This window comes from Vipera berus (genome assembly GCF_964194415.1).
Source record: "Vipera berus genome assembly, chromosome: 15".
Taxonomy (NCBI): Eukaryota; Metazoa; Chordata; class Lepidosauria; order Squamata; family Viperidae; genus Vipera; species Vipera berus.
The window spans coordinates 10,433,798-10,460,994 of record NC_138218.1 but is presented as its reverse complement, the minus strand read 5'-3'; the positions used below and the strand labels follow the sequence as shown (position 1 = coordinate 10,460,994).

General features: G+C 43.7%; 1 protein-coding gene across 6 annotated transcripts in view; it reads right to left on the bottom strand.

Annotated features, from left to right (window-relative positions):
- MVB12B (multivesicular body subunit 12B) overlaps window positions 1-26,071 on the bottom strand; it is a 49,126-nt gene extending 23,055 nt beyond the window's left edge. For all 6 annotated transcript variants that reach the window (XR_014028058.1, XR_014028059.1, XR_014028060.1 and 3 more), the window contains exons 1-7: window positions 25,994-26,071; window positions 22,511-22,633; window positions 20,105-20,212; window positions 17,340-17,436; window positions 16,510-16,639; window positions 15,817-15,939; window positions 11,334-11,431 (exon numbers count right to left, since the gene is read on the bottom strand). Coding sequence is in view for 1 of the 6 variants with exons in the window: in XM_081340056.1 (XP_081196182.1) it covers window positions 11,334-11,431; window positions 15,817-15,939; window positions 16,510-16,639; window positions 17,340-17,436; window positions 20,105-20,212; window positions 22,511-22,633; window positions 25,994-26,062 (748 nt within the window). In the remaining 5 variants the exon portion in view is untranslated. The remainder of the gene's footprint in view (window positions 1-11,333; window positions 11,432-15,816; window positions 15,940-16,509; window positions 16,640-17,339; window positions 17,437-20,104; window positions 20,213-22,510; window positions 22,634-25,993) is intronic.
- Between the last annotated feature and the right edge of the window lie 1,126 nt (window positions 26,072-27,197).

The window sequence follows — 27,197 nt, the reverse complement described above, 5'->3', positions numbered from 1 at the left end:
GCTGCTCTAACCAGATTAGCCAAAGTCAAGCTGGCCCTGGGAATCTTCAAATCCAGACGGTCATTCTTCAGCACGACAACGCCCAGACGAGTCCTTATGTAGATAAACACAGAGAGGCAAAGCACCAGGAGAAGCTGAAGAAGGAGGACATGTGGCTATCTTAAAGCAAACATGAACACAAGTAAAAGGGCTGGACGGCTGTAATGAAGCAGCATTCACACAGCCCAGTGTGGGAAGTAGAAAAATACATTACGAGAGGAATAACAAGAACGCTCTTCTAGCTTTGTTCCCCCTTGGTGCAAACCAAAACAGGACTTTGTACAACTTCCAAAACAGAGGTGGGCAACGTGTCGTTCCTCAGTGGCTTCTAATCCCTCTTTGAAGCCTTATTGTTACTTAATTTTAGAGGTGAAACTAAGTCACCGTCACCCAGATCGTTCTTTTAAGATATACCAGGTCTAAAACCACCCAAAACTCTAGCCAGATTGCTTTTACTTTAACATGTCGTTTTAAAGTTACACGGGGTGGAGAAAAAAGTTCTTCTGTATGTGGACTACAAATATTATTTTTAAACAGAGAAGGGAGCAGGGATTTAAAGAGAGGGGAGGGGAGGGGGGGAGGGAAGGAAGGAAGGAAAGAAGGAAAAGGGGAAGGGAAAAGAGAGAGAAGAGAGAAAAGGCCCATAAAAAGAGAAACAACGGAGAAACATTGGGACAGCGATGTGTTTTCCATGAGGTATGTTTTATTTGCCCGTGCAAATTCTTCCAAAACAAGATGCCCCCATCAACGTAATTGCTAATTAGCTAATAATAGCCAGCAATTTCCATACAGATCAAATGCCCAACTCTTGTAGCTATTAGGGAAATAACACTTTATAATTAAGAGCCTCCTTGTGGGTTGTTTTTTTTCTTTTTCCAGATGCCAATTAACGATGTAATTATTAGCCCCTTCTTTTGCTGGTGCAGAATTAAGGCTATTCACCCTCTCTGCGAAAGGGAAGAAGAGGCTGGCTCGGGGATGGGGGTTTGATTTGGTTTCTGAAACGTTGCTTAACGCAGAAATGGTGGCAATAACAGGGCTCTTCAACTGCCGCGGTTCCAAATGAATGCATACATCCTGAGCAATTTACTCTTGATTAATTGAAGAGCTCAGAGATAACATAATAGAGCAGCACCCCACTTTACAACATCAAATTATTATTATTACTATTTTAAACACCCCCCCTGTCTTTCTACGAAAGAACGTAGGGTGGCGTATCTCTCCCACCCAGCCTATTTATTTTCCTCCCCGGTGAAAAGATGGTTCATTTATTCCACACTACAGGAACCACAGCATTCTGGTTCCATAAGCCCCAGCCTGGTGCTTCTGATTACAATCCTCACTAGGTTTCAGATGATCATACGCAACTGGGAAGAATGGGGAGTTGCGGTTGAAAGCTACTGGAAGGCTAGGGAAGTTTGTTTGTCAGGAGACACACTTTGCAACAGATTTTGGTTTCCAACCTCTGTTGTCCCATCTGCTCTGCTTTGCTACATTCTGTAGTGATTACTCACGTGTCAAACTAGGAAATCTCACCCCTCACATTCCCAAGGCCCTGGAGTAGCTTTTCTGTCTGGTCTTTCTCAGGGAACCAGTGATTGCGTTCACACAACACAGCTAAACCCTAAACAAGCCTTGCATGTTGCATTAATGTAGCTGCAACGTCTCCAAGTGATCTAGTTGCACATGTTGTGTGAAGGGAAGCAGGCAAAGTTTATGAAAAAGGCATTTTACTCTGCGTGCTTGGAGGGAAGGAGGGAAGGAAAGGAAGGAAGGAAGGAAGGAAGGAAGGAAGGAAGGAAGGAAGGAAGGAAGGAAGGAAGGAAAGGAAGGAAGGAAGGAAGGAAGGAAGGAAGGAAGGAAGGAAGGAAGGAAGAAAGAAAGAAAGAAAGAAAGAAAGAAAGAAAGAAAGAAAGAAAGAAAGAAAGAAAGAAAGAAAGAAAGCTATAGTGCAATACAAAAATGGAAGAAAGTAGAAAAAAGAACAAGATATACAGGAAGGTATAAGAGTGAAAAGAAGCCGCTTCCGATATTCTTCACAGCAGTTATAAGCGCAATTATATTTTAACCTGTCTTTCTAAAGTTACATCATCTCTCTCTCCTTTCTCTAATCTATCCCATCTAATCATCCAAACCATAAATCACAACTTGGTTTTTCACAAAAGAAAATCCAGAAGGGATTTCCAGTCACCAATAAATGCAGATAGTAACCCTTTCTCTAATCCGAGAAGTCAGCTTATCCAGCTCAGGAAATTCTACAAGTCCTCGCCATTTCACTAACCATCCCTCTATGGTGGGTCGTGCCGAATCTTGACTCTGCCAAATAACAATGACCAGAATGTTTGGAAAAGCGATTGATAACAATCCAGTTGTTAGCTCAAAAAATACAGTAGATCCAACCAGATTAGCGAAACAAGCCCACCAGACACATTAAGAAACAAACGTGGATATTTGATCCAGCACGAATTACCGTTAACCTTTGGGACGATATGGGATAGGCAAGACACAATGGGATATTTCGAGTTATTCACATTAATAGTTTGCTAACAGAGAGTTCTGAAACGCTAATCTTCTCTTTATTATTATTGTTCTTCCTGTTAATTACGTTGTGATTAATGTAGTATATAGATGGCAGGTTAATAATTTCCAAATGGATTTGGTGGTTTAAAATCTTTGGGGCCTGTTTTGCAAGGGGAGAAGAAATTAATTTTGTAGTAATGTATTCATCGGTATTCAATTATGGGGGGGATAGGATAGTATGTGTATAGGTGTTAGGTTGTGTTTTTTCCCCAATGCATCTTTTGTGTTCTTTTTTCCCCTATTCTTAAATTTTGTATTTGTTTTGTATTTTAATTGTTAAATGTTAATTTTTAACATTTGGAGGGAAAAAAAGAAAGAAATGGAAGAAGCCCGGCAGAGAGAGAATTGCCTTCCAAGCTAGTTGAAAACAAATCATAATCATAATCATAATCATAATCATAATCATAATCATAATAATAATAAATTAATAATAAACCTTTATTGTCAAAGTACAACATGTGTACATTGAGATTAGCTGAGCCTCCCCCCGTGCTCTCTCCCCCCCAAAACACAGTGACGACAAACCCTCCATCCTACCACACCATATGCAGAAACATTTCACTGGACGGGTAACCACTTCACCAAAGAAGATTTTGGACAGGTCCAGCAACAAAGCAGGTTTTTTTTTTACAAAAAGGCCTGTTCAGTTATGAAAATGCTGGATGGGTGCTGAAAAATGCTGGATGTTCGCCTGGTGCGCCAGTTGCGCCCCTATCTGGACCGAGACGCCCTACGCACAGTCACTCATGCGCTTGTGACCTCCCGTCTGGACTACTGCAACGCTCTCTACATGGGGCTGCCCTTGAAGACCACTCGGAGGCTTCAACTGGTGCAGAATGCGGCCGCGCGAGTTGTAATGGGGGTTTCCCGATACTCCCATGTAACACCTCTACTCCGCGAGCTGCATTGGCTTCCGGTTGCCCTCCGGGTGAAATTCAAGGTGCTGGTTATCACCTATAAAGCCCTACATGGCCTGGGTCCGGGTTATTTGAGGGAACACCTGCTGCCGGCATCAAATGCCCTTCGCCCAGTGCGCTCCCATAGGGAGGGTCTGCTCAGGGTTCCGCCGGTGAGAGATTGCCGGCGGGTGACACCCAGGGATAGGGCCTTCTCGGTGGGAGCGCCTGCCCTCTGGAACCAGCTGCCGGTAGAGCTGAGGACTGCTCCTGACCTCCGATCATTCCGCCGGGGCCTGAAGACCTGGCTCTTTGAGCTCTCGGGCCCAGGCTGAGGAGAAAATTTTAACTGGGGTTTTAATCTACAGGGTGAATTTAATGCTTTTTTTAATTGGTTTTAACTTTTGTATGTTTCGATTTTAATTCCCTGTAAACCGCCCTGAGTCCTCAGGGAAAGGGCGGTATACAAATGCAAATATTAAATTAAATTAAATTAAATTAAAAGGATGCCAGCAGAAGGACTGCACCTGTCACAAGCCTTGTCCTTCTGATCTAGAAAGATAAAGCCACATTAAAACACAACTTCACGCCTCTTTCCAGTTATTTCAAGAAAATCCTCCTTGACAAGGGGGGAAACCAGCAGATTTGTTTTCATTTGTGCCACAAGCAGTATCAACCCAAGACGTGTGAACGTTTCCTCTGCATATTTAACTCAGCGTACAAATTAGGTACCCTATTATTTTTCGGCAGGTTTTTTTTAAAAAAAATCTTCTTCCTTTATCCTTCTTTTTTAAAAAGCATTAGTGACACCATCAGGAACAAAACCTTCCTACCTTCCTAGAAGGAGACAAAAAGCAAACAGGAAAGGAAGAAGACACAAGTTCTCTGTTACAAACCACGCCAAATGTTGGCCAATGTAACGGAAGAGATTAAATTCAGCTTCTCTGAGTATGAGTGAGCACGTGTGTGCTTTAACACACCATAAAACCGTGCGATAAGGCCCTATAAAAACTTGTTTTAATTTTACTCTGAACTCCATCAAGCACATCGTATACAAGCCTTGAAAAAAGAGGGGTGGGGGAAGAGAATTGTGTGAAAAGTAATTTTGCATAATCAGGACATGCCATCTGGAACAATTAAATGATTTCTATAGAACTATGAGGATCAGTCATATCTGCTTATTAAAGATCAGAAATTATACAAGTCATAAATCCTCGAAAAAACTACATGTGCTCTCGCCTGTCAACGCTGTTTTAACTTCAGATGCTGAAGAATGCACGATTAAGGCTGAGAAAAAAAAGAGATTAATATATGCAAATTACATTGAGCATTTAAAATCCCCAGCAACTGTCTCGGGTTTTTCCTGTCCTTATTGCTGCATTTATGTTTTATTCATCCTTTCGCGCAACTCACCTGTCATTTCATAAGCTATAATATTATGGGGGTATTATTAAACAGCATAAAGCCCCTGTTTTAATTGGAAAGCTTCATTGCATTTTCCAATTATTTGGACTAAATTAAAAGCAGATGTACATAGTTTAATAAGGAGTCTAATATCAGTTCCGGGAAATCAAAATTCACGGGCACTGTGGCATTGCAATACTTTTACAAAGTGTACATTTTGAAGGAGATTCTTGGCACGTTACCCCTCCCCCGCTTCTTTCTTTGGGGAAAAAAATCAGTCCCAGCAATCTGTTAATTGTCATCCTGTTAATAACTGTTTAAATATCCAACTGGCATAGGAACATCCTATTCATAAAAGAACAGAGATAGGAAACAGCTAGCTGAGCAGAAGCAAAGCCACATTCTTAATAAGAGATTTTGCTACATCTGGAACATGATATTCACACCGTTGGGGATAATTAACCAAGCACGGAATTGCAGATTGGGGGTGAAGAAAGAACTTTATTCCAGAATTGTTCAGTTGGGTTGAACTATTTCCTTCTCCCATGCAAACAAAAGCATTGTAGGTTTTTTTTTAGAACTCTTAGGCTCCATATAAAAATCTTTAGTCCTGTACAAATTATACACGATCTGAGAGCTACTTAGATACTGAGTCAAGCGGCCACATAAAACAATTGAATATATACATTAAAGGAAAATATTTGTAGCTCAGAGTTGAAAGGAGGGGTCCTTGATGCTCTCTGAGCATGGTTGTTTTCTTGCAGACGTTTCATTATCAAGCTAAGTAACATCATCAGTGCTAGAAGGGTTTGTGGAGAGAAGAGGAAGGACAGGAAAGAAGGATGGAAGGAAGGAAGGAAGGAAGGAAGGAAGGAAGGAAGGAAGGAAGGAAGGAAGGAAAGAAGGAAGGGACATCACTGATGTTACCTAGTTTGGTAATGAAACATCTGCAAGAAAACCACCAAGCTCAGAGAGCAACAAGGACCCCTCATTTCAACCCTGAACTATAAATATTTTCCTTTAATATATATATTCAGTTGCTTTATGCGGTGACTTGACTTGGCATCTAAGTAGCTCTCAGATTGTGCCTATCTTATACTAAAGATTATTATAAGGACCCTAAGAGTTGTAAAAAAAAAAGGCCTACAATGCTTCATCGTTTGTTTGCGTGGGAGAAGAAAATAGTTCAACCCAACTGATCAATTCTGGAATAAAGTGCTTTCTTCACTCCCAAGTTCTTTTGCATGGCTCCGTGACAATCCTCCCAGTCTTCTCCCAAGACTTGACCACCAAGACATCGCTGATCCACGCTACGAGTTCTTGAGGCTCATAAAGACTCCAGTTCTTTTGCTTTGTCTCATGAAAACCCCCTCAGTCTTTTCCTAGGACCAAGAAGAATCTGCTAGGAGAAGACAACAGACATTACTAATCAACACTAAGACTTCCTGAGGCTAATAAAGACCTCCATCCTAGTTTGCCCTCAATAAAATCCCCACAAAGCCTTCAAATATGGCTAGAATGGGATTACAAAGCGGCAGGGATGTGGTGAATCAAGGAATTCAGCAACAAACATCGCAACCTTATAATAAGAAGGCAAAAACTATCTTCCTCGGCGAAGCTAAAGGGAGTTATTTTGCAGCAAATTAAAACAACGGCACTCTTCCCTGCTCCAAAATTATCGATGTTAATAAAGGTAGTTTACTGGGCCGTGTGAACTATTTAATTATCTTTGAAAAGTGAATGGTGTGTGAGGGGTGGATAATGAATCAAAACAATAGTTTTGGGATGAAAAGACGACTAAGCGTTGATTAAATTGTCTTTCCCATCGAAGGCAGATAAAAGATTTATTAAAAAAAAACCAGAGGCAATTGAAGTCCACATAATATCGTGGCAGGAAGCATATGGCTGTTTGGGGGGGGGGGGGTGGCCAACACAAGAAGAAAAAAAAATTGCACAATAGGGATGGAAAGAGAATCAAGGAATTTTGGCATTCTCTCTTTTCAAGGGAAGCAGTTTTGCCCACCAGCCCATTCAGAGTGCCATCTTAGCTCATTAATCAATGCCAACGTATTTCTATAGACTCAAGAGTTGGAAAAAGCTATTGCTCGAAACATCAGTTGGATGTTGGGTTTTCCATGCCAAGGGCTATCTTGGAATTTGGGCCTTACTTTTTTTTTTATTAATGTTTGGCCTGGTCACTATTTTCCAAAGTTTGAGTTGCACACTTACGTCATGAAGGAAAGACATATAAAAATGCCAGCTACTTCAGAAGAGCAACAAAGATGATCAGGGGACTACAGATGTTTCATGACCCAGCTAGGTAATATCATCAGTGCTAGAAGGAACTGTATATAAACAAATGTCTGCAAGAAAATCACCAAACTCAGAGAGCACCAAGGACCCCACAGTCCTCCTCCTCTCCGTACATCCCACTCCCTTGTGGCACTGATGATATTACCTAGTGGGGTAATGAAACGTCTTCAAGAAAACAACCAAGCTCAGACAGCACCAAGGACTCCACATCTTCTACCTGCTCCTAATCTTGGCACTGAAAAACCCAGAAAATATGATCTACATAAATTTAAGGATGTCACCATACGTACCTATCTAGTTTGATGACTAGCCAAGCACATCGGAGAGAAACAGCTCTGGAAATCAGATACAAGCAACAGCTTGCTTATCTGATGAAATCAACACTTGCTACCATTTTATTATGCAAGATTCCACCACGGCTTCTACAAATTCAAAGACACTAAATCTCCCTCACCTGAATATCGAAGTCAGCTTTGTGATAGAAGTGGACAGAAGCTTCTTTATTGTTTTCCTGCACTATTGATTACATTTACAAGCTTTAGCTTAGCTCCCTTCTTGATTTAGTCAATGATCCCAACCAACCAGGAATCCGAGGTGTCTTGCATTGGGAAGGAAGGGTGATTCCTGGTATAATTTAGAATCTGAATTGCGCTGGAATCTGAGAGTCCAGGAATGAAGGAAAGAACTGAGCCAACGAGAAGAAAAGAGAAGATGAATTGGGCAGCGTTGCCAAAACCTCTCGCGACAAACAAAGGAGAGTTTCAACTCAGCTCCGGTAACGTACGATTTGTCCATAAGTCATACCAAAGCCTCTTGTGGATAGATGAAACATTTTGCAACCCAAGCAGCTTCTGCATTTCCAGCCAAAGTATTTTCTCTTTTGTTTTGGCATTTTGGAAGCCAAACCAACTTATCTCCCTCCGGGAGCCATTAACATATTGTCTTGGAACACGCTGTTTATTAACTTCACCCCAAAAGCTGCCAAGGTATTAAAAAGCTCATCCATTTAGTCTGAAACTTTTGATGGAATATCTGCACTCTTCATACTGACATTTCTATAAAGGGTAATTTAGTAGCACAACAATGCAAGATCTACCGAAGTAAATAAGGCAGGGAAAAGTAAGCATAAGGATGTTTCAAATTAAGGACGAATCTCATAGTTTATTTTCTCATGCTTAATTTGAGAGAGACTGATTTGATAAACCCACAAGACTATGCCAAGGAAATTTAGATATTTTCTACTTTCTACTGATATCAAGGGGAAGGGATACCCAATGCCTACATTTGTGCCCACTAAAATAAACTTGATTTAATTCTCAATAAATCTTGTCGACTATGTAGCATGCTTATAAATGATGGTTGATAATATTAAATTGTGTTATGATTTTCCCCATCCCTTATTTAATAATAAACAGGAATGGACAGAACACATTTCTGTTTTCATCATCTTTTGAAATAAGAAATCTGCTCTGTTCTCTTTCAACCAGCACATCCCACTTTTTATTTACACCTTCAATATGAATAACACTCTTTAAAAAACCTTTGTTATTAAAAAAAAGACTTTTTTAAAAGACTGTTAAAAAAAAAGAAAGATTGTTCTTGAATGATGAGAATGATCCGTAGAATTCAAATATTTGGATCACACGGTGGGATTCTAGAAAGGGTGAAGCTTTGAGATGATCATTAAAGAAAGATTCAACCTGGAACTAAGGAGAAATTCCCTGACAGTGGAGAACAGTTAAACAGTGGAACTCCTTGCCTCCAGAAGTTGTGGGTGCTCCATCACGGGAGGCTTTTAAGAAGAGACTGGACAGCCATTTGTCTGGAAAGGGTATAAGGTTTCCTGTTTGAGCAGGGGTTGGACTAGAAGACCTCCAAGGTCCCTTCCAGCTCTGATTCCATGACTGTCCCTCTTACCCAGGGGTCTTCAAACTTGGCCCTTGTATGATTTGTGGACTTCAACTCCCAGAATTCCTCAGCCAGCATGCCTAGCTGAGTAATTCTGGGAGTTGAAGTCCACAAGTCATAAAAGGGCCAAGTTTGAAGACCCTTGCTCTTACCAGTCAGGCTGGAAGCACATGCTCTTTCCATCAAAAATTACTATTTTAGAAGGCAGAAGAATTCTCTATCGAACACGAGAATTCTAAACCTTGACGTCGATCACGAAAGAACTGATATGAAGGGATAATTAGAGGGATCTAGGATCATGGAATATTATAAATCCAGTAAAACCACTGGGCAACAGAAAACATTTCAATTCAGTCACCATATGATTTTATTTCTTTATACAATAAAGCTGCTAAGTTGACTATTTTACAATCCTAGAGAGCTCACCACAAAGCCAAAAAGACAAAATGGTAAGCAACCATTCATTCATTATAAATTTAAAGCACTCTCTATATTTCCAAAATCTCCAGATGTGTCTGTTTAAGACACCCCCACAAGGACAAGATGGCATATAATAAGGGCGAGAAAAACGATTTATCCTTGAAAGGAAGATGTGTGTGTGTGTGTGTGTGTGTGTGTAGTACTTGCACATTATCGGACTTTGACAAAATCATGGAAAAGCTCAAAGGCAAAAGATGATTTAAAAATCCCTGAGGAACATAAATATATATATATTTATTAATCAACTCAAGTTTTAAGTTGATTAATCTACCAATTACACTGATGAAAGGGCCACCTCTGTCCCGTCCTGTAACGAAGGCAAAATTTAAGGGTCATTTCTCTTGCGAAGGAAATAAAGATGCTATAAATGCCAGGTTCGCTTTAATAATACATGCTGCGCGCTGAGCCCAACATCTGCAAAAATGGAAAGCAGAAACACACACACGCACGCACACACACACACACGCACGGAGCCACACATCTTGACACCTCGGTGCTGCAGCTTATTGTTCCTTAAGTGACGGAAGGTTTAATCAAGGAAACACGCAATCCATCACTTGAAACGAGGCAGACTGTGTGGGTCTGACAGCCTGCACATGGCTTTATACAGTGGGAAAACCTCGCCACCTGTCAGCCACTAACCTTTTACACCAGGATCCAAGATACAAGCTTTGTCCCCCTTCCCCTCCCTCTCCCCTTTATTTCAGCACCGTCCCCTGTTATTGGCAGGGACAGACGGTGAAGAACGAGGGCTGTTTATGCGCCGCCGTGGAGAATTTATGCCCCCTTAAAAGTGACTTATTCCTCCTTCCGACTTCTGTTATTACAAGCCATCTACTTCTCCTTCTGCTTCGTGAAGTTCTGTTCTTATCAGAAGAACAGAGTTGGAAGGGACCTTGGAGGTCTTCTAGCCCAACCCCCTGCTTGGGTCCTTGGGCAAAAATTATTCCTGCCCTCTGCTCTTCCTTCTCTCTAGTCGCCTGTGTGGGTCTGACCTTCTGACTCAACACCACCCTTCAGAAGAAGTCATGAGAGGTATGGATGGAGCAGTTCTTTCTCACGAACTCTACAATCACCAGGTCAGAAGATTATTGGATCTTCTTGAGAACCTTGTCCTCTTCTCTCAACATCCCGTCACGTGGTCAGGAACCCAGTCTGAGGATGGACTGCTGTTGAGAAGGGCTACTTAACTGACCACCTGACCAACAACGTGAGGCTTCAGAAGCACCACTCCTCTTTGCGGTGTGGGCACACCATCTTTCCCCCATTGCCTGCAGAAGTGTTACAGGTCATCCTCAACTTACAACAATTTATCTAGTGAACGTTCGAAGCTACAGCGGCACTGGAAAAAGGCGACTTGTGACTATTTTTTCACACTTGCAAGCGTTGCAACGTCCCCTGATCAAAATCCAGACGCCTGGCAACTGACTCGTATTTATGACGGTGGCAGGGAGGTGTGACTCCCCTTTGCTGGACCTTCTGATCAGCAAAGTCAATGGGGAAGGCAGCTTCACTTAACAACCCGTGTTACTAACGTAACAACTGCAGTGATACGGTTAACAAAGGTGACAAGGAAGGTCATTAAAAAAAAGAGCAAAACTTGCTTAATGACCGTCTTGCTTAGCCACTGAATTTGGGGGCTCGATTTGGCAAATGTAACTATTGTTGTTGTGAAGGGAGCGTCTCTAGGAAGCAAGGAGATCTGTCACTTACCTGAAATGGCATATAAATTGGAGTGCTGATACTCAAAATCTGGCCGAGTGCCGTGGCCTTTCCCTCGAAAGCTGGCAGGAAGCGTCAACGATATATGTCTAAAGAGAAGGGGCAAAAGAGCACACGTGACCTTCAAGAACAACGATCCCAAATTAAGGAGACAAGGATGCTCGTGATGGAGAATGGCTTCAGCAGATCGTCTTGCCCAGCTGGGTGACCTTGGGCCAGTCACTCTCCCTCAGCCCTAGGAAGGAGACAATGGAAAACCGCTTCTGAAAAACCTTGCCAAGAAAACTGCAGGGACCAGCCCAGAACTGGACACGACTAAATGGAAGGAAAAACAACAACAACCCAGTGGATCAATCAGCAGGGGATACTGAGTTCTAGTCCCACCTTTAGCCACAAAAACCTGGGCCGGTCCCTCAATCCAAAGCACAGGTTTGTTGTTGTTAAAATAAGAGGAGGAAGTGTTGGATATGTTTGCCACCTTAAATTATTTGCAAAAATAATAAAGGCGGGATACAAACAAACAAGCAAACGATCTTAAATCTGTCCTAATTGCCGGCATGAATTGATTTTATACAAATACAAGCAGGAGCCAGATACGGATCCTAAACTTATTACTGCTGCCAGCTACGTCTCCTGCTGGCATATCTTAAAAAGGCACATTTTATAATCATTTTAAGACTATAAAGAGGGAGCTTTTCCTTCCCCTCTTGTACGCGTGCCACTCAGAAACCCCACACAACCTAATTTATTGGGAGGCAAAAAGATTAATATAACCCCTGTTAAACGCCAACAGCTTGGCAGCATATGGCAAATCAATGACTACTTTCAATTTCGAAAGCCATATTCACACATGCGCATTTAATAAATAAATAAATAAACAAACCAGCTCCTGGACAAAAGTGGAGAAGAGGGAAGGGAGAAAGAAATGGCGAGCAAGAGGGAAGAACAACTGGGGAACAATAACACAGCTGAGATGAACGGAGGCCGCTAGAATCTGGAATATAATTAATCATCATTTCAAGCAGCAAGGAGCCATATTGACACGGGACTTGCATTTAAATATGTAATTAGGGTGACGTTCTTCATCAAGTATATATATATATATATATATATATATATATATATATATATATATATATATATATATATATATATATGTGTGTGTGTGTGTGTGTGTGTGTGTGTGTGTGTGTGTGTGTGTGTTTTAGTAGATTTTCACGGGTACAGGTATGTAGGTCTTGGCGTATTCGGGTCTTTTCCCGTGTAAGATTGAGGGTGTCTTGGCGACATTTCGACGAGGTCCCATAAATATATGGGGGAGAAACTAGAAAAATCTTCCAGTTCAAGCCGTCTCTAAATATGACAACTAATTTCGAGATGGTTCAGCTAAATATTCTGGAGAAAGTTTATCTCGGAAATTATTCAGCACTTAAGTGGGGGAATAAAACTGGCAGATAAAGACAAGTGAAGCCCCAAATTGCATCATTTCAGAGGTCAAGATCTTGAGTCCTGCTCAACTCTAGCGAGGTCCAAGCTGGGGAAAAGTAACCTAAATCTTGCATTGACGAGATTTTGATTTAACAGACTACTAAGACAGAAATGAAAACATATCATCTGGCTGATTCAACTGGCAAGCAAAATTCTTTTGATTCCACCCCCCCACCAGCTTTTCATTATATTTGGTCTGAACTCTCTACTCTCAACTGCTAGTTTTCTATTATTATTATTAGTAACAGTGGTAACAGTAGTTGTACACTATTAGTAACACTGTTTAAAAAGTTTCCATCACTTAGGGGAATGCCTTCTGTCATCTCCCTGTCTTTAGACATATGAAAGCTTTTTAGTTTGGTGATTTATTACTAGGATTCTACTTTTCTCCTGTCTTTTATTTATATTTCCATTTGTAGATGATAGATAGATAGATAGATAGATAGATAGATAGATAGATAGATAGATAAATAGATAGATAGATAGATAGATAGATAGATAGACAGACAGATACTGGTAGATTGATGGATACAGGTGGATAGAATAATGGAGAAATTTATTACTATAATTCTGTTTTTATTTTTTTATATTTGTATTTAGATGGGTAGATATATAGCCAGATAGATAGATATAGACAGAATGAAGAATGATATAAACATATAAATAGCTAGACATAGCCAATCAATTCCAGAAAATAACAGTACAATAGTGTATGACCAACCTAATTTTATCCCTTTTTTGTGGCAGTCATTGAGTGAATCACTAGGGGCCGGTTCTGCCAAAAACATGCTGGTTTTCCACAAAAAAAACCTCACCACTGAGGTAAAATGTGGCCATGTGTCCCTGTAATTGTGGGCTCGTTAATGAGCGCCTGACATGCAGTCATGTGACTGCGGGGGGGGGGAAAGGGAGGGGCGGCAGCTATTGGATCATAATTACCTCAGGGAGGTCCGTCAGAATTCTGAACAGTTGCTAAGCAACAGGCCACAAGTTGAGAACTATCTGTATTTTTAACCCCTCCCTGGACGTATCATTAATTAAATCTGGCCTTCATCTTAAGAGCTTTCTGAATATGTGTGTATATATATGTATGTATGTATGTATGTATGTATGTATATGTACACACACACACATATTAATAGAGCTTTCTGAATTTCTTGCTGCATTTGAGGCACCGAAAGAGGATGGGGCGGCAGGGGGGGGGCGGTTTTAAACAAACAAGCAAACGAAGGGCGGTTTATAAAAACAAATAAATAAATAAATAAATAAATAAAAAAGCAGATATTTAAAAAATAAAATAAAATAAAATAAAAAAAGGAAAAAGGCAATGCCTTTTAATGAGGAACAATAAAAAGCCAGTCTCTCTGGAGCCATAATTAGAGGAAATTAATTGAAGTTGTGTTTTGACACCGTCGCCGAATGCGCCGCGGCAATGCGTGACACATTCGCGACTCTGCCCACTGCGCACTGCTGCCTGACGGGGAGGGGGAGTTGGGGGGCAGAGGACTCCCCCCCCTCCCTGCCACTTGCAACGTGCGTGGGTTTGGCAGCCGGGCTTATTCCCTCCTGTCCCTACTCCGGCGAGTAGGCAAACTTAGCCCTGAAAAGAGATTAACAATTAATTACTAGGACTTGAAGAGAATCTCTAATGCTGGAAGACTCGGGGGTGGGGGAAAGGGGGAGGCAGGGAGAGGGAGCTCATTAATATGGGCAAATGCCAATTAATTCTCCCCACCAACGGCGGAGAAAGAGAGTAACATGTCCCCTTTCCCCGTCAGCATTCAAATGACAGCACAGGAAGGGGGTTTAATGTAAGAGGAAGAAGAGAAACGGGGTGTCTCTATATGGGTGGGTTCGTGTGGGCGTGTGTACACCCGTGTGTTCCCCTCTCCCTTCCATATATTGGGGTGTGGAGGGGGGAAGCAAGCCTCGGAGACCAGGGCAAAGGGATGACAAAAGGGTTTCCCGCAGCTTCTTCTCGCTTCTGGACAAAATGGCAGCTGCCCGATCTTTGGGTTCTGCTGCTCGACTACAATTCGGTGTGAGCGGAATACCAATGTCGGAGGGAAGCCCAACTGGCTTCTCTTCTCCTGCCGATACATCGTTCACCCTCATCTCTCCTGCTTAAGAGCTGAAGAATGAGGGTGGTGGGGTGGAGGAAGGGAAGGTGGATGGAGGAGAGGAGAAGGACGAGAAGAAGAGAAAGAGAGGAAGAATGGTGGAGAAGAGAAGGGGAGGAGGAGGAGAAGGAGGAGAAGGAAGGAAGGAGAAAGAAAGAAAGAAAGAAAGAAAGAAAGAAAGAAAGAAAGAAAGAAAGAAAGAAAGAAAGGAAGGAAGGAAGGAAGGAAGGAAGGAAGGAAGGAAGGAAGGAAGGAAGGAAGGAAGGAAGGAAGGAAGGAAGGAAGGAAGGAAGGAAGAAAGGGGGGAGGAGAAATAAGAAGAAGAAATAAGGAGAAAAACAAATAAGAGGAGACAAAGAAGAAAGAAGAGTAGATAAGGAGAAGATAAGGAGAAGATAAAGAGAGGAGGAGAAAAAAAGAGAAAGAGGAGATCTGTCATAGTAACAGGACCCCCCAAAACCTCTCTCCATGTTAGGTAGGAGAAGGTAAGGTGTCACCTGTTTCCCACTTCCTAGCCTGATTGTCATTGATTGATGCTGCCCATTCAAAAAAAAAATCAAGTATAACACCATAGCTGTTACTAGAGCTGAGAAAGGAACACGAATACAGACACAGATGGGTGATAAAATAGGTTAGACATAGAAGCGTAAGATGTTGTGAGGGGAAAAATAAATAAAATTTTGAAACTGGGTGTTTTTGAACTTAGGAATTTAGTCCGGAAACTTCAAAGTGGCCATGGATAGCAGCCAAGCAGGGGATTATGCTTGAAAAATCCTCTTTTTCAGTCCTGGCTTGAAAAGATTGTTGACTTATGTTCATCCGGAAACCATCGTTGGCAAGGAAGGATGAAAAGCCCACATATTCACCTGGGAAGGTTGGCAGCTGGTGTGGTGGCTGGTGCTTGTGGAGAAGGTGTGGTAGGCTGAGATGATTCATGATTTCGAGGGACTTTCCCCATCCGGTACCAGATGCCCATGTTGTTCAATTCCCTTTTCATCAAAGAGAGAAAACAGTAAGATTCCTTCAACAGAGAACATAAAATAAAGTAATAGGTTCAAAGGGACCTTAGAGGTCTTCTAATGCAACCTTCTGCTCAAGCATTTGAGACAAATAACATTTGAGACAAATGGTTGTCCAATCTCCTCTTGGGAACCTCCAGTGTTGGAGCATTCACAACTTCTGGAGGCAAGTCGTTCCACTGATTAATCGTTCTCACTGTCAGGAAATTCCTCCTTAGTTCTAGGTTGTTTCTCTCCTTGATGGGTTTCCATCCGTTGCTTCTTCTCCTGCCTTCAGGCGCTTTGGAGAATAGGTGGACCCTCCCCTTCTTTGTGGCAGCCCCTCAAATACTGGAACCCCGCTATCATGTCACCCCTAGTCCTTCTGTTTGTTACACTAAACATACCTAGTTCCTTCAATCATTCATCATATGGCTTATTGAGTTGGAAGAAGACCCCTAGAGCTGGTTTAGAAATGAGACAGAGGTCCCATTGGAGAGGAAATTGGTCATCTGAAAAAAGTCAAGTGAAAAGTCCTGAAAAACAAAAACACCTCCATACCCGATATACGTATATTGTTGAGGAGTTTGTTTGCCTCGGCCCAGTATGCGGATATCACAAATGGCGGCCTCTGTAGAATCCCGGGGAATAAATTTAATGCACAACCTCTTTTTCCGGAAAGCAGTTTCTTCTGAAAAAGACAATGCGAGTTTAAAAAGCTTACTCTTCTCTTTACAGGTGGTTGAAGGCTTAAAGAGGGGAGGAGAAAGAGACAGACACCAAGAAAGAGAACAATAATTGCATTGAACTTTCCCAGTTTCTCCTTCCCACTCCTCTGGGATCTTTCCATCTCCAAGCCTTCTGGTCAAGTTGTAGAGAACGTCTATCCCTGGATCATGCAGAGACATGAATATCTGGACCTTTAAAACTTGGTTGACCTTCTGCCGAAGGGAAATGCAAATGGTGGACTTAGTATGCGGTGTCAATCCTAAAGAAAAATGTTCTTAGGGAGGAGAGGGCAAGATTACAAGTCTTGGACATCCAGCTACATTGGGTGAAGCTCACATTGGTTCCTTGTTATGTGTAAAGGTAATTTCATCCAGAACTTCTCAGAAGGTACTAATCCTGATGGCAGAATGTTGACCAAGATGTTTCTATAGTTCAGGATTAATTTTTTAGCTTTTTTCCCCACCTAGAACCCCAGTCTTTAACCTCCTCCCTTGTCTTCTCTCGTCTAGTCTGGATTTTAATGTGTTGATCTTCAACTGAAACCCAACAATAGGGATGCAGATAGGATTCAACTCAATCCATAGCTGGTGCATCACAGAATCCTCTGCCTGGCTGAATCTAGATAGGACCTGATCACAGTAAAGGCTACCAACTCTACTTACGTGTATCCATAGTTTCTTGAATTGGGATGAAGCCGACGGGCAAAGTATCTTTTATGTCTATGAGCTTCATATCAACCAAGACATTACCTAAGTGACTCTGTTGGAAGAAAGGCAGAAGACTCAATGGCCGCCAAATACTGGAGGATTCGGCAAAAGCTAAACCACCCCAATAAACAGAAACTACATTCCCGCAAGACCATTAATCTGATGGCTCCATCCAGTCAACAACATTATTGTACAAACACAATCCATGTATCGACTTTCTCACAAACTACCCCTGCTCATCTGAGCTTCAGTTCAAGTTGGGGGGCTGGATCAAGAGGCATGGCTTTGGAAGTCTGAATCTTGGATAAGACAATTATGCGAGTATTGGCAAAAAGACTGGAATGATCAGAAACATACATTCATTCATTCATTCAATCAATCAATCAAATCTGTATTGAGGTTATAGACCAGCATAAATCAAGACTGTGACATTTGCTTAAAACGCCCGTATTTGGGAGATGCTGATGACACACTACCAAATTCTACAATGACACAAGCCCATGTTGAACACTAGCGATGGCCATGAAATTTAGTAAAACTAAGCAAATTGATTAGGCAACTGATGAAAAAAAAGGGAAACTCCCAGAGTAGAGCATGTCTGTCTGTCTGTCTTAGGGTTGAACTGTGGGGTGTTCTCTGAGCTGCCTTTCACTACTAGGCTAGACAGCATCGTTGGAAGAAAGTTCACCCTCACATGCACTCAGCCTGGTCCTGAAATGTCTAGAACAGGGATGGCGAACCTTTTAGAGACCGAGTGCCCAAACTGCAACCCAAAACCCACTTATTTACCGCTGGGTGCCAGGTGGGTGTGGCCTACTGGGTAGGTGAGGCTGTGGTGTTCATGGAAGATAAGGTGGGTGTGGTCACCTCAATGTCGCTCGTGGGGAGGGACACCTGTGGGGGGCAGCTGGTTGAAGAGGGACAGTTGCCACCTCCAAACCATGGTGCGGATGCCCACAGGGAGGGCTCTGAGTGCCGCCTCTGGTACCCATGCCATAGGTTCACCACTACTGGTCTAGAAGATAGCTCAAGAGAACATGAAGAGAACATTTCTTTAGCTATCGTCCCAACGGTCCTGTGGACATCTGCAGTTTCGTTCTTGTAACCCTTCAAAAGCCTTTTCTGCTTCAGAACTATGGAGATGTGGATCTACATAAATTCTTCTAAGGTGGGACTGCCTCCCTTGAAGTTCTAAAAGAAGAGAGGGGACCAGAATTGGTGGCAGAGACCAGGTTAGTCCTGCAGTTGGTGGGAAAGAGGTTTGGTTCATCCCTGGTGCTCTTCAGACCCCCTCAGAAGGAACATTTGGAATCCACATCTTTCCAGAGGCTCCCCTTTCCAAAATTACAAAGCAGGGAAACAGCTCCAGTTTTGTGAAAGCACAACCTCAGGGGGGAAAAAAATACACAGACAGGGAAGATCCTTATCTGAGCAGAAAAGGCATGCATCCAGTTTGCTAATCAGCTTCATTTTTGAAGCTTGGCCTAAAAAGTCCAGAAAGCAAAGCAAAATGGGGGGGAAAAACAACAACAACAATGGGAAAAAAGAGGCGATCCTCCAGGCCAAGTTGGAACAAGGAACCCTGATTTGAATCCAAGCAAACGTCGTTCCTTATTAATTAAGGGCTGGAGAAGAAACCACGTTCTACAGCAAAGCTTTTATGCTCACATTTCATAAACATTTCCATCAGAAAGCGTATCTGGGATCTCCCTTGTTTTGACAGTCATACAAGTAGAGGCCCATCATCCTGTGTCAGCAAGACCCTTCTGGAAACATGTTTCGCTTGGGGGCGACTGGAAGGAGAGAAATGGATTTTGCATCCTGCAAAATCAAGATGCATTTCCCACCCCACCCCACCCCCAAGAATCTTGGCACAGGGGACCAAAGAGAATTTGAATAATGGGGCACAAACCTGACTAGGAACCAAACGTTTTGTGTGTGCCTGCCTTTGAGTCAGCCTCAACTTCTGGCAACTCACAGACAAGACCATACAGCTTTCTTGGCAACATCTTTCTTTTTGGGTGGGAGGGGGGCTTCCTAGGACTGAGGGAGGACTCTGCCTCTCCCAGGGAACTTCCATGGCTGAGAGGAGACTAGAACCTGGGTCTCTGGGCTGCTAGTCCAGCAACTTTCAACGTTGTCCCATGAAGCCTTCATCATTATACGACTCTGGCTCTTTGGATGAGAGACAGGGACCAGCCCAAAGTCAGGCAGCTGGCTTTGGTGTCTACAGCAAGAGCAGAACTCACGGTCTCCTGGCTTCTAATCCAAGCTCATGGTCTTCTGTCTCCTGGCCTCCTGCTTCTTACGGTGTCCTGGCTCATGGTCTCCTGGCTTCTAATTAACTCATGGTCCTCTGCCTCCTGCTTCTCATGGTCACCTGGCTTCTGATCCACTCATGGTCTCCTGGCTAATGATCTCCTAATCCAAGCTCAGTGTCTCCTGATTTCTAATTCAAATTCATGACCTCCTAACTACAAACTCACACTCTCCCGGTTTTAATCCAGGGCCTTAACCATGAATCCAAACTGGCTCTTCAGGAACCAGTTATACTGATAGTTAATGCACAAAACGCCCTTTCCTTCAACCTTCCCACTACCTTAACTCCAAAAAGCAGTTGGACTTAAAAGCTTCATCACTGTGGAAGAACTCAAAACATGTTCTCTTTGATCCTACCTCAACCCCTTCATAGTTACACCAAAAAAAGCAAGTGAACTTACATTCTCTTTGGAGAAAGTCCGTGTGAAGCACAAATATCGTGTGACCTTGGATTTGAACAAGCCATCCTTCCAAAGATCAGCATCTAGGCCATCTGCGGTTTGTGCAACCTGGGGAAAAAAATGAAAGAGAAGGGCCAGGTCATCCATCTATCCATCCGTCCGTCCGTCCGTCCACCTATCTATCTATCTATCATCTATCTATCTATCTATCTATCTACCTACCTACCTACCTACCTACCTACCTACCTACCTACCTACCTATCTATCTATCTATCTATCTATCTATCTATCTATCTATCTATCTATCTATCTATCTATCTATCATAAAATCTGTTCTTGCTGGTAAATTTTACTTTCCTTTATAATGTTTTCTGCCTGGAAAGATAAGCACAAAACCCTGAAAAAGATGAAATTCTGTGTTATCAAATATTGTACTGTTTTGGGGCAGACTTAAGAACCTTGGTATGCCATTGTTTTTCAACGTTGCTTATAACGGCAAGCCAATAAACCCAGCACTCCTTTTTTTTTAAAGGGGGGGGAGTTAAAAAAAAAGAAACTTCAAAGAGGTGATTTCATCTGGGGTAATTTCCTCCCGGCCTCCAGCATTCTGACGACAAAACGTTTGCCACAAAATGTGCGCAGCAGTGGAATGTCGACAATGCAATTTCAGTTCAATCTCCAAAAAAAAAAAAAAGCGGGGGGGGGGGGAGAGAAAGCTTTGGGGGATGTGCCAGAAGTAAAAAGAGAGCTTGCCAGACCTAAATCCTGGGAAATTGAAGCATGAGGGAATCTACTAGGGGGGAAAAAACACATCAAAAACAAGGCAGTGAAAACCCTAAGCCTTTCCATCTTGCAAAACAGTTCAAAAGCCAATTCCCGATTCTCATTTTGTGGAAAAACAACAACAAAAAAAAACAAACAAAAAACGCCAGCTATCCTTCTTGGAATTTGAAGTAGTGAACTCAGCGTTTCCTTATCAGCCGTCAAGTATGAGGAAATACAGTAGCTCCTAATAGAAGGCTCCTGTTTGAGATTCCAGAAAGATCATCTGCAAAATTCTTCTTTTTATTCCACCCCCCGGCATTAAAACTTCCAAGTGGCCTCTCCTTTTATCTTGTTTTCCCTAAAAAAAAACAACTTTTTTTTTTGATCCTGCAAGTTCTCCAAACATAGCTAGAAGCTACAACCAGATCGGTCATCTCTGACCATCAGCTTAAATAGGGTCACAGCAGCAAACCTCAAGAAGCTCTCAAAAGCCTGCATTTTTGTAAGCTATGTAGCCAGGGCTCGGGGCAAAAATAACCCCCCAGCGTTAGTGGTTGATTACAAGAACAAACACAGCATTTAAGCCAGGTTTATAGAGTCTGAAGAAACAGCCTTGGAAAACAGCCTGTGGTAAAAAGCAGGGGATAGTATTCAAAATAAAATACGGCATCACCCAAGTAAATTTCCTTACACATAAATTCGATTTTTTTTTAAAGTCGCTAGTCCTCTTGAGGGTGTGAAAACTATCCTCTGACATCTGCCTTGGCAAGAATAACGAATCAACCGAACGGCTTCCCTTTTTACTGAACTCAACAATGTGTATGCACCGTTTTTAATTTCTATTTTCCCCCTTTTTTTATTAGAGTGCTCTAATTTTAAAATTGCTTTAGGAAAAATAATAATAAAGAACTGAGCAGCAACTGGGTGTGGAATTATCCGAACAATCACCAAGTACTGCTGAAAGTAGAAGGCAGAGAAAGCTGGATTCAGATATGACCACCCACCAAACCAGGATAAATTCTTGCATGGCTGCTGGAGAACAACTAGCCTGCATTCGCACACAGCGTTAAGTCAGATAGGTTACATCTTCACTTGTCTGGGATAATCACTCCTTACTTTAGCACAGGTGAGACAGACTATGTTTTATTTTATTTATTGATAAAAGAAATGAGGAACAACAACATTGAGAGGGCAAGCCACTAGAATATAACGTGAAAGCAAATCCCGTTCTCTGCTAGCCCTGATGCGGTTACCTAGTTTGGCAACGAAACGTTTGCAAGAACGAGAGAGCAGCAAGGACCCTCTCCTCTTATTTATATATTGTGTGCATATGTTATGTTTATGTGTTATGTTTATCTCACCAATAAAGCAATTTTGGGCGGCTTAGAAAAAAAGATGGTGGTTTATTTGCTTGGGAATTATATGCCACAAACCCAGCTCTGATGCTTTGCTAGCCAGGCTTAAAGTTAGTTCCCAGCTCCAGAGAGTTGTGTGTTTTTTTGTTTGTTTGTTTAAAAAGAACACCCTGCAACGCACACTGCGTGCCAGCGCAAAGCGATTTGCTTGCGTTGCACACACACGAAGGAGAAAGGAAAGGAGCAGGTATCATCAAGGTGATGGTTGGGTGGACTTCATACTCACCACGTCGTAATTGGTGGGTGCTCTGTTCCGGGAGGCGACGACCCCAACGCCGGTAATGGGGTCCATAGGCAGGTTGGCCAAAGCATTGGTGAGCTCTCTAACCTCTGGCATGGTGGACGGATCCTGGAAAAGGAGAAGAGTGGGGAGGCAGAGACAGGTCAGAATGCAAATTTAGAGGTTGAATGCATCCCAAGAAACTGCCTGAACCAATCGTAGGGGCTGGGACCTTGTCTGCAATCGAAACATTCTTTAAAATATTTTAAGAATGCTGTTTAACCTCTCCACTCCACCCTTGGTTCCAGGCAAAATAATACCCCCAAGCAGAATAACAATAGTAACAACAACAACAACAACAAAAGGATTTTCAAGCATCAGGGCAGGCTTTCCATTCCCTGATTTTTTTTTTAATTGTCCAGAACTAAAAGAAGAGAAGTATTTTATTTATTTATTGGGGGGATTGATATGGCTGCCCACTCACCTTTGGGGGCTCTAAGTGGCTTACAAATATACCTGCTCAATTACTTCTACTCCAAATCTCATCTGCTTTTGAGATTTGAAAGTGGTTGGGCCAGCAGCCACTGGGAATAGGATGGAAGCTTGAAGAGCTGAAACTCCTCTAGAGTTCAAGAGGATTTATATTATTCTGGAATCCTTCTAGAGCTCTAGTTCGCCTAGAATTCTAGAGTTTGTTTATATTATTCTGATTTTTTTTTTTTTGCTAGAGTTCTAGCTCTTCTGGAATTCTAGAGTTCAGTTATATTGTTTTGGTCCAGGTGGAAGGCTAGATGTAAAATAGATTATTTCTCCCCCACCCAAGACTGGTATTGTTAGCAAACAGGAAAGATGCCGTTTAGCAGTGGCGCACAAATGGAAGCTTTAATCTCTCCCATTCAGCCTTCTGCAGGAAGGAAGGAAGGAAACGTGGTTTCAGGATCCTGGACTGTTTAAAATATTTAGGCCGTCACTGAGCTACTGGCTTTGCAATTCACACCCACCTCTGCCCCTGTATACATTAATGCCCTCCCACAATTTGGTCTGTGCACATAAAAGCATGCCTACGGTCCTAGAAAGGCATCGGGGGATGCCACCCACGAACAACACAATCAAGTAGGACCATTTTTCTTTCTTTTTCTTCGTTTTGCAACACCTTTGGGCTAGCTTCCTTGCCATGGGAGAAGGCTGCATTGTGCCTTGAGGTTTCTTCCCCCAAAGTTACTCGTCTCCATATCTGAAAGGTATGCAAGGATCCCAAGGATTTTTCTGTACGCTGTGGGGCCCTTGGTTCTCTCTGAGCCCGAAGACATTTCATGACCCAAGGAGGTAACATCCTACAAAGGAGTGTGTGGGGTGTGTTCTCTCCCTGCTACTGAAGCATTGATGATGTTACCTAGTTGGGTAATAAAACATCTGCAAGAGAGCAACCCAGCTCAGGGAGCAGCAAAGACATCGAAGTTCAGCCCTGAACTACAAATACAGGAAGTCCTTGACTTACAACCGTTCTTTTAATGACCGTTTGAAGTTACAACGGCACTGAAAAAAGTGACTTGTGACCTTTTTGCACATCGCTGCAACATCCCCAGGATCACACGATCAAAATTCATAACATATTCACTTCATATTTATGACAGCTGCAATGCCATAAATGCAACTTATGACCGTTGCAAGCTGCACTGCAGTTTTTGGAATATTTGCCGTTGAAATTCTGAGGTCTTGTTGCCGTACTACGGAGATAGAAGACTGTACAGGTTACCAGTCGCTGACTTACGGCCACAGTTCAGCCCAAAATTTCTGACGCTAAGCGAGACATTTGTTAAATGAATTTTGCTCCATTTTACGATCTTTGTTGCCACAGTTGTGAGTAACACGGTTGCTAAACGAAGCTTGCCTTCCCCACTGACTTTGCTTGTCAGAAGTTTCCAAAAGGCGATCCCATTCTCACTTCACTAAACCACAACCAACAAATTACAATGGCTTAGTTCACACAAGACACTAAACCACCCCCACCTCCTCTCTCCATCAGCTAAAACCTAAGTTAAAGACAGCTTTGTGATATCCTGGATGTCAAGACCTAAGCCAAAGCTGCATATCAGGTATACTTAATTGTTTTTTTACTGAATACACAAACTGGCTGATTTGTATACATTGCAACTTGCTACACTGGCATTGGTAGTGTTTACTTTCATCACTCTATATTACAATTTAAAGACAACATCCCTGTCACAAACAAGGAAACTATATTGCAGCTTAGCAGGTTGGCTGAACAAGCCTGTAACTAATTTACAGCCAACATATTGTTTATTTCCAATATAGATCTATTGCTAATTTATCACAAATCCGTCAGTGGGTCACTGCCTTATACTGTAGCCCTTCCTGGCTTCACTTCAGCTTTTCTTGGGGGGAAAAATGGAACTGTAGCCCTTGTTAACCTAACCAGTAGCATTAAATAACAATAAAAATAAAATAAAACAAACACAGCTAGTAAAGATACTCTGTTCCTGTTGTTGAGTCAGTGTGTCAACACACACAAATGCTTTCAGGGTCTCAAGAGCAACGCTGCATATTTGTAATGCAATTTCTAGGGAATGGGGTGGGGAAAAGCTCTTTCCACCACCACCCCCCTCTCATTTAAAGGCTCTCTTCCTTGTTCAACCCAGAGACCCCCCCAACACACTTTTTCAAACTGGCAGTCTTATACTAAGCACGGCGACTCCAGAGTTGGGATCCTTTGCATGCTCGGAACTAAGAAAGCAGAGAGATGAGAGCAGGGGGGTTCAAACCGGAAGACACCCCACCTAGGTGCCATTCCAGGGGGGAGCTGGCGTGTGTGTGTGTCTGTGGGCAGCCCAGCCCAGCCAAGCATGCAAGAAACGGGTTATACGAGGGAACTTCCACACCTTTAAGTGTACAAAGCAACAAAGCAAAGGGGTCTGCTCCCAACCACAAGGGCCTTCCAGGCATTCCCCCCAACCCCCCACCCCAAAACAGCATCAGGAAGCTGGCGGGTGAAGAGCAGGCGTGCCTTCTCTGGGTTGTGGTTGTTGATTGGCTGGCAGAGATTTTTTTCTCGCCTCGTACTGAAAAAGGAGGGGGGGCCCCCGACAAGACAAAGCCAGCCCCTTGTTCTGAATCTTTGCAGGGGTTCCCCCCCTCTCTAGCCCCTGAACAAGGGAGAGAGCACCCCCCCCACTCTTTAAGGAAAGGGGGAAGGAACGGGGAGACTTTCCCCCCCCCAATGTACACTCTGCAACAAGCCCTAACCGCGGCTTGCAAGGCCTACACGCTCCTTTCCCCGGTTTAGAAGTGGGGGGGGGGGAGAAGGGTTCCCCTAATGCACCCCAGAAGGTGCATGTGGGGAAAGGGAAGCGGGAGGGGGGCTGGCAGGAGCGCAGGGGGCGCAAGGCCCAGCCCGGGATGGGGGAGCAATGGAGGAGAGGGGGCACCCAGGCCTTGTGGTGGTGGTGGTGGGGGGGGGAGACACTTAACTGTTGCCCGGGGCGTTGCTGCTGGCGGCTGCTGGCGGCTCCCCCGTTTCAGGCAGAAGCAGCTTTTCATTGCCCGGCAGGGCGGGGACCGAAGCGGAGGAAGAGGAGGAGGAAGAGGAAGAGGAGCAGCAGCAGCAGAAGAAGAAGCGGCAGCGGGTGGGAGGGAGGGAGGGAGAGGAGGAGGAGGCCCGGCGGGGCCCGCAGGAGGCGACGGTCCTTACCGGGAGTGCGAGCGCGAGGCCCCCCAGCCCCGGGCAGATCCCAAGCGGAGCAGCCGAGAGCGAGGGCGGAGGAAAGCGGCGGCCGAGGCGAGCTGACACCGCCTCCCACCCAGCCGGGCGCCGCTCCGACGAGCCGCCGCCGCCGCCGCCGCCGCCGCGCTCGCTAGAGCACAGAGCCCCCTGCCTCCCGGAGCCCGCACTGCCGCCGCCGCCTCCCCTTCGCCGCCCACCGGCCCCGGGCAGAAGCGGCGCGGCCAGCCGCAGCTCCTCCGGCCGGCCTCGGGCGCCCTGGGCGCGCCGGGCACGCCGAAGCCTCTCCAAAGCGCGCCCGGAGCGCGCCAGGCCGCCCCCGCCTCCCCCCCCCTCCGCCCGCCGGGCCCATCCGCCGGGCCAGGAGCGGGAGCGCGCGGCGGAGCCCCCGGGAGGGGAGGGGAGGGGGACGCGCGCGCGCGCTCCAACCCGCGCCGGCCTTGCCGCCAGGCTTCCTCGCCTGCCTGCAGGAGAAGGACCCGCTGGGAGAGGGGGTGGAGGGGGCCTTTGATCCATCTACCATCTACCTATAGCTATGTCTGTCTGTCTATCCATCCATCTATATCTACCATCTACTCTTTATCTATCTATCTATCTATCTATCTATCTATCTATCTATCTATCTATCTATCTATCTATCTATCTACCTACCTACCTACCTACCTACCTACCCATCATATTTATCTATCCACCTATCCATCTCTATCTACCATCTATCCCCTATCTATCTACTATCTACCTGTCTGTCTGTCATTCTGTCCGTCCACCCACCCATCCGTCCATCCATCCATCCATCCATCCATCCATCTCTATCTATCTATCTATCTATCTATCTATCTATCTATCTATCTATCTATCTATCTATCTATCTATCTATCTCCAGGATGCGGAAAAAATAAGCAGCAATATTTCTGCTACTTTTCCATCCCTAGTAAATATTCTAACCAAGGTATA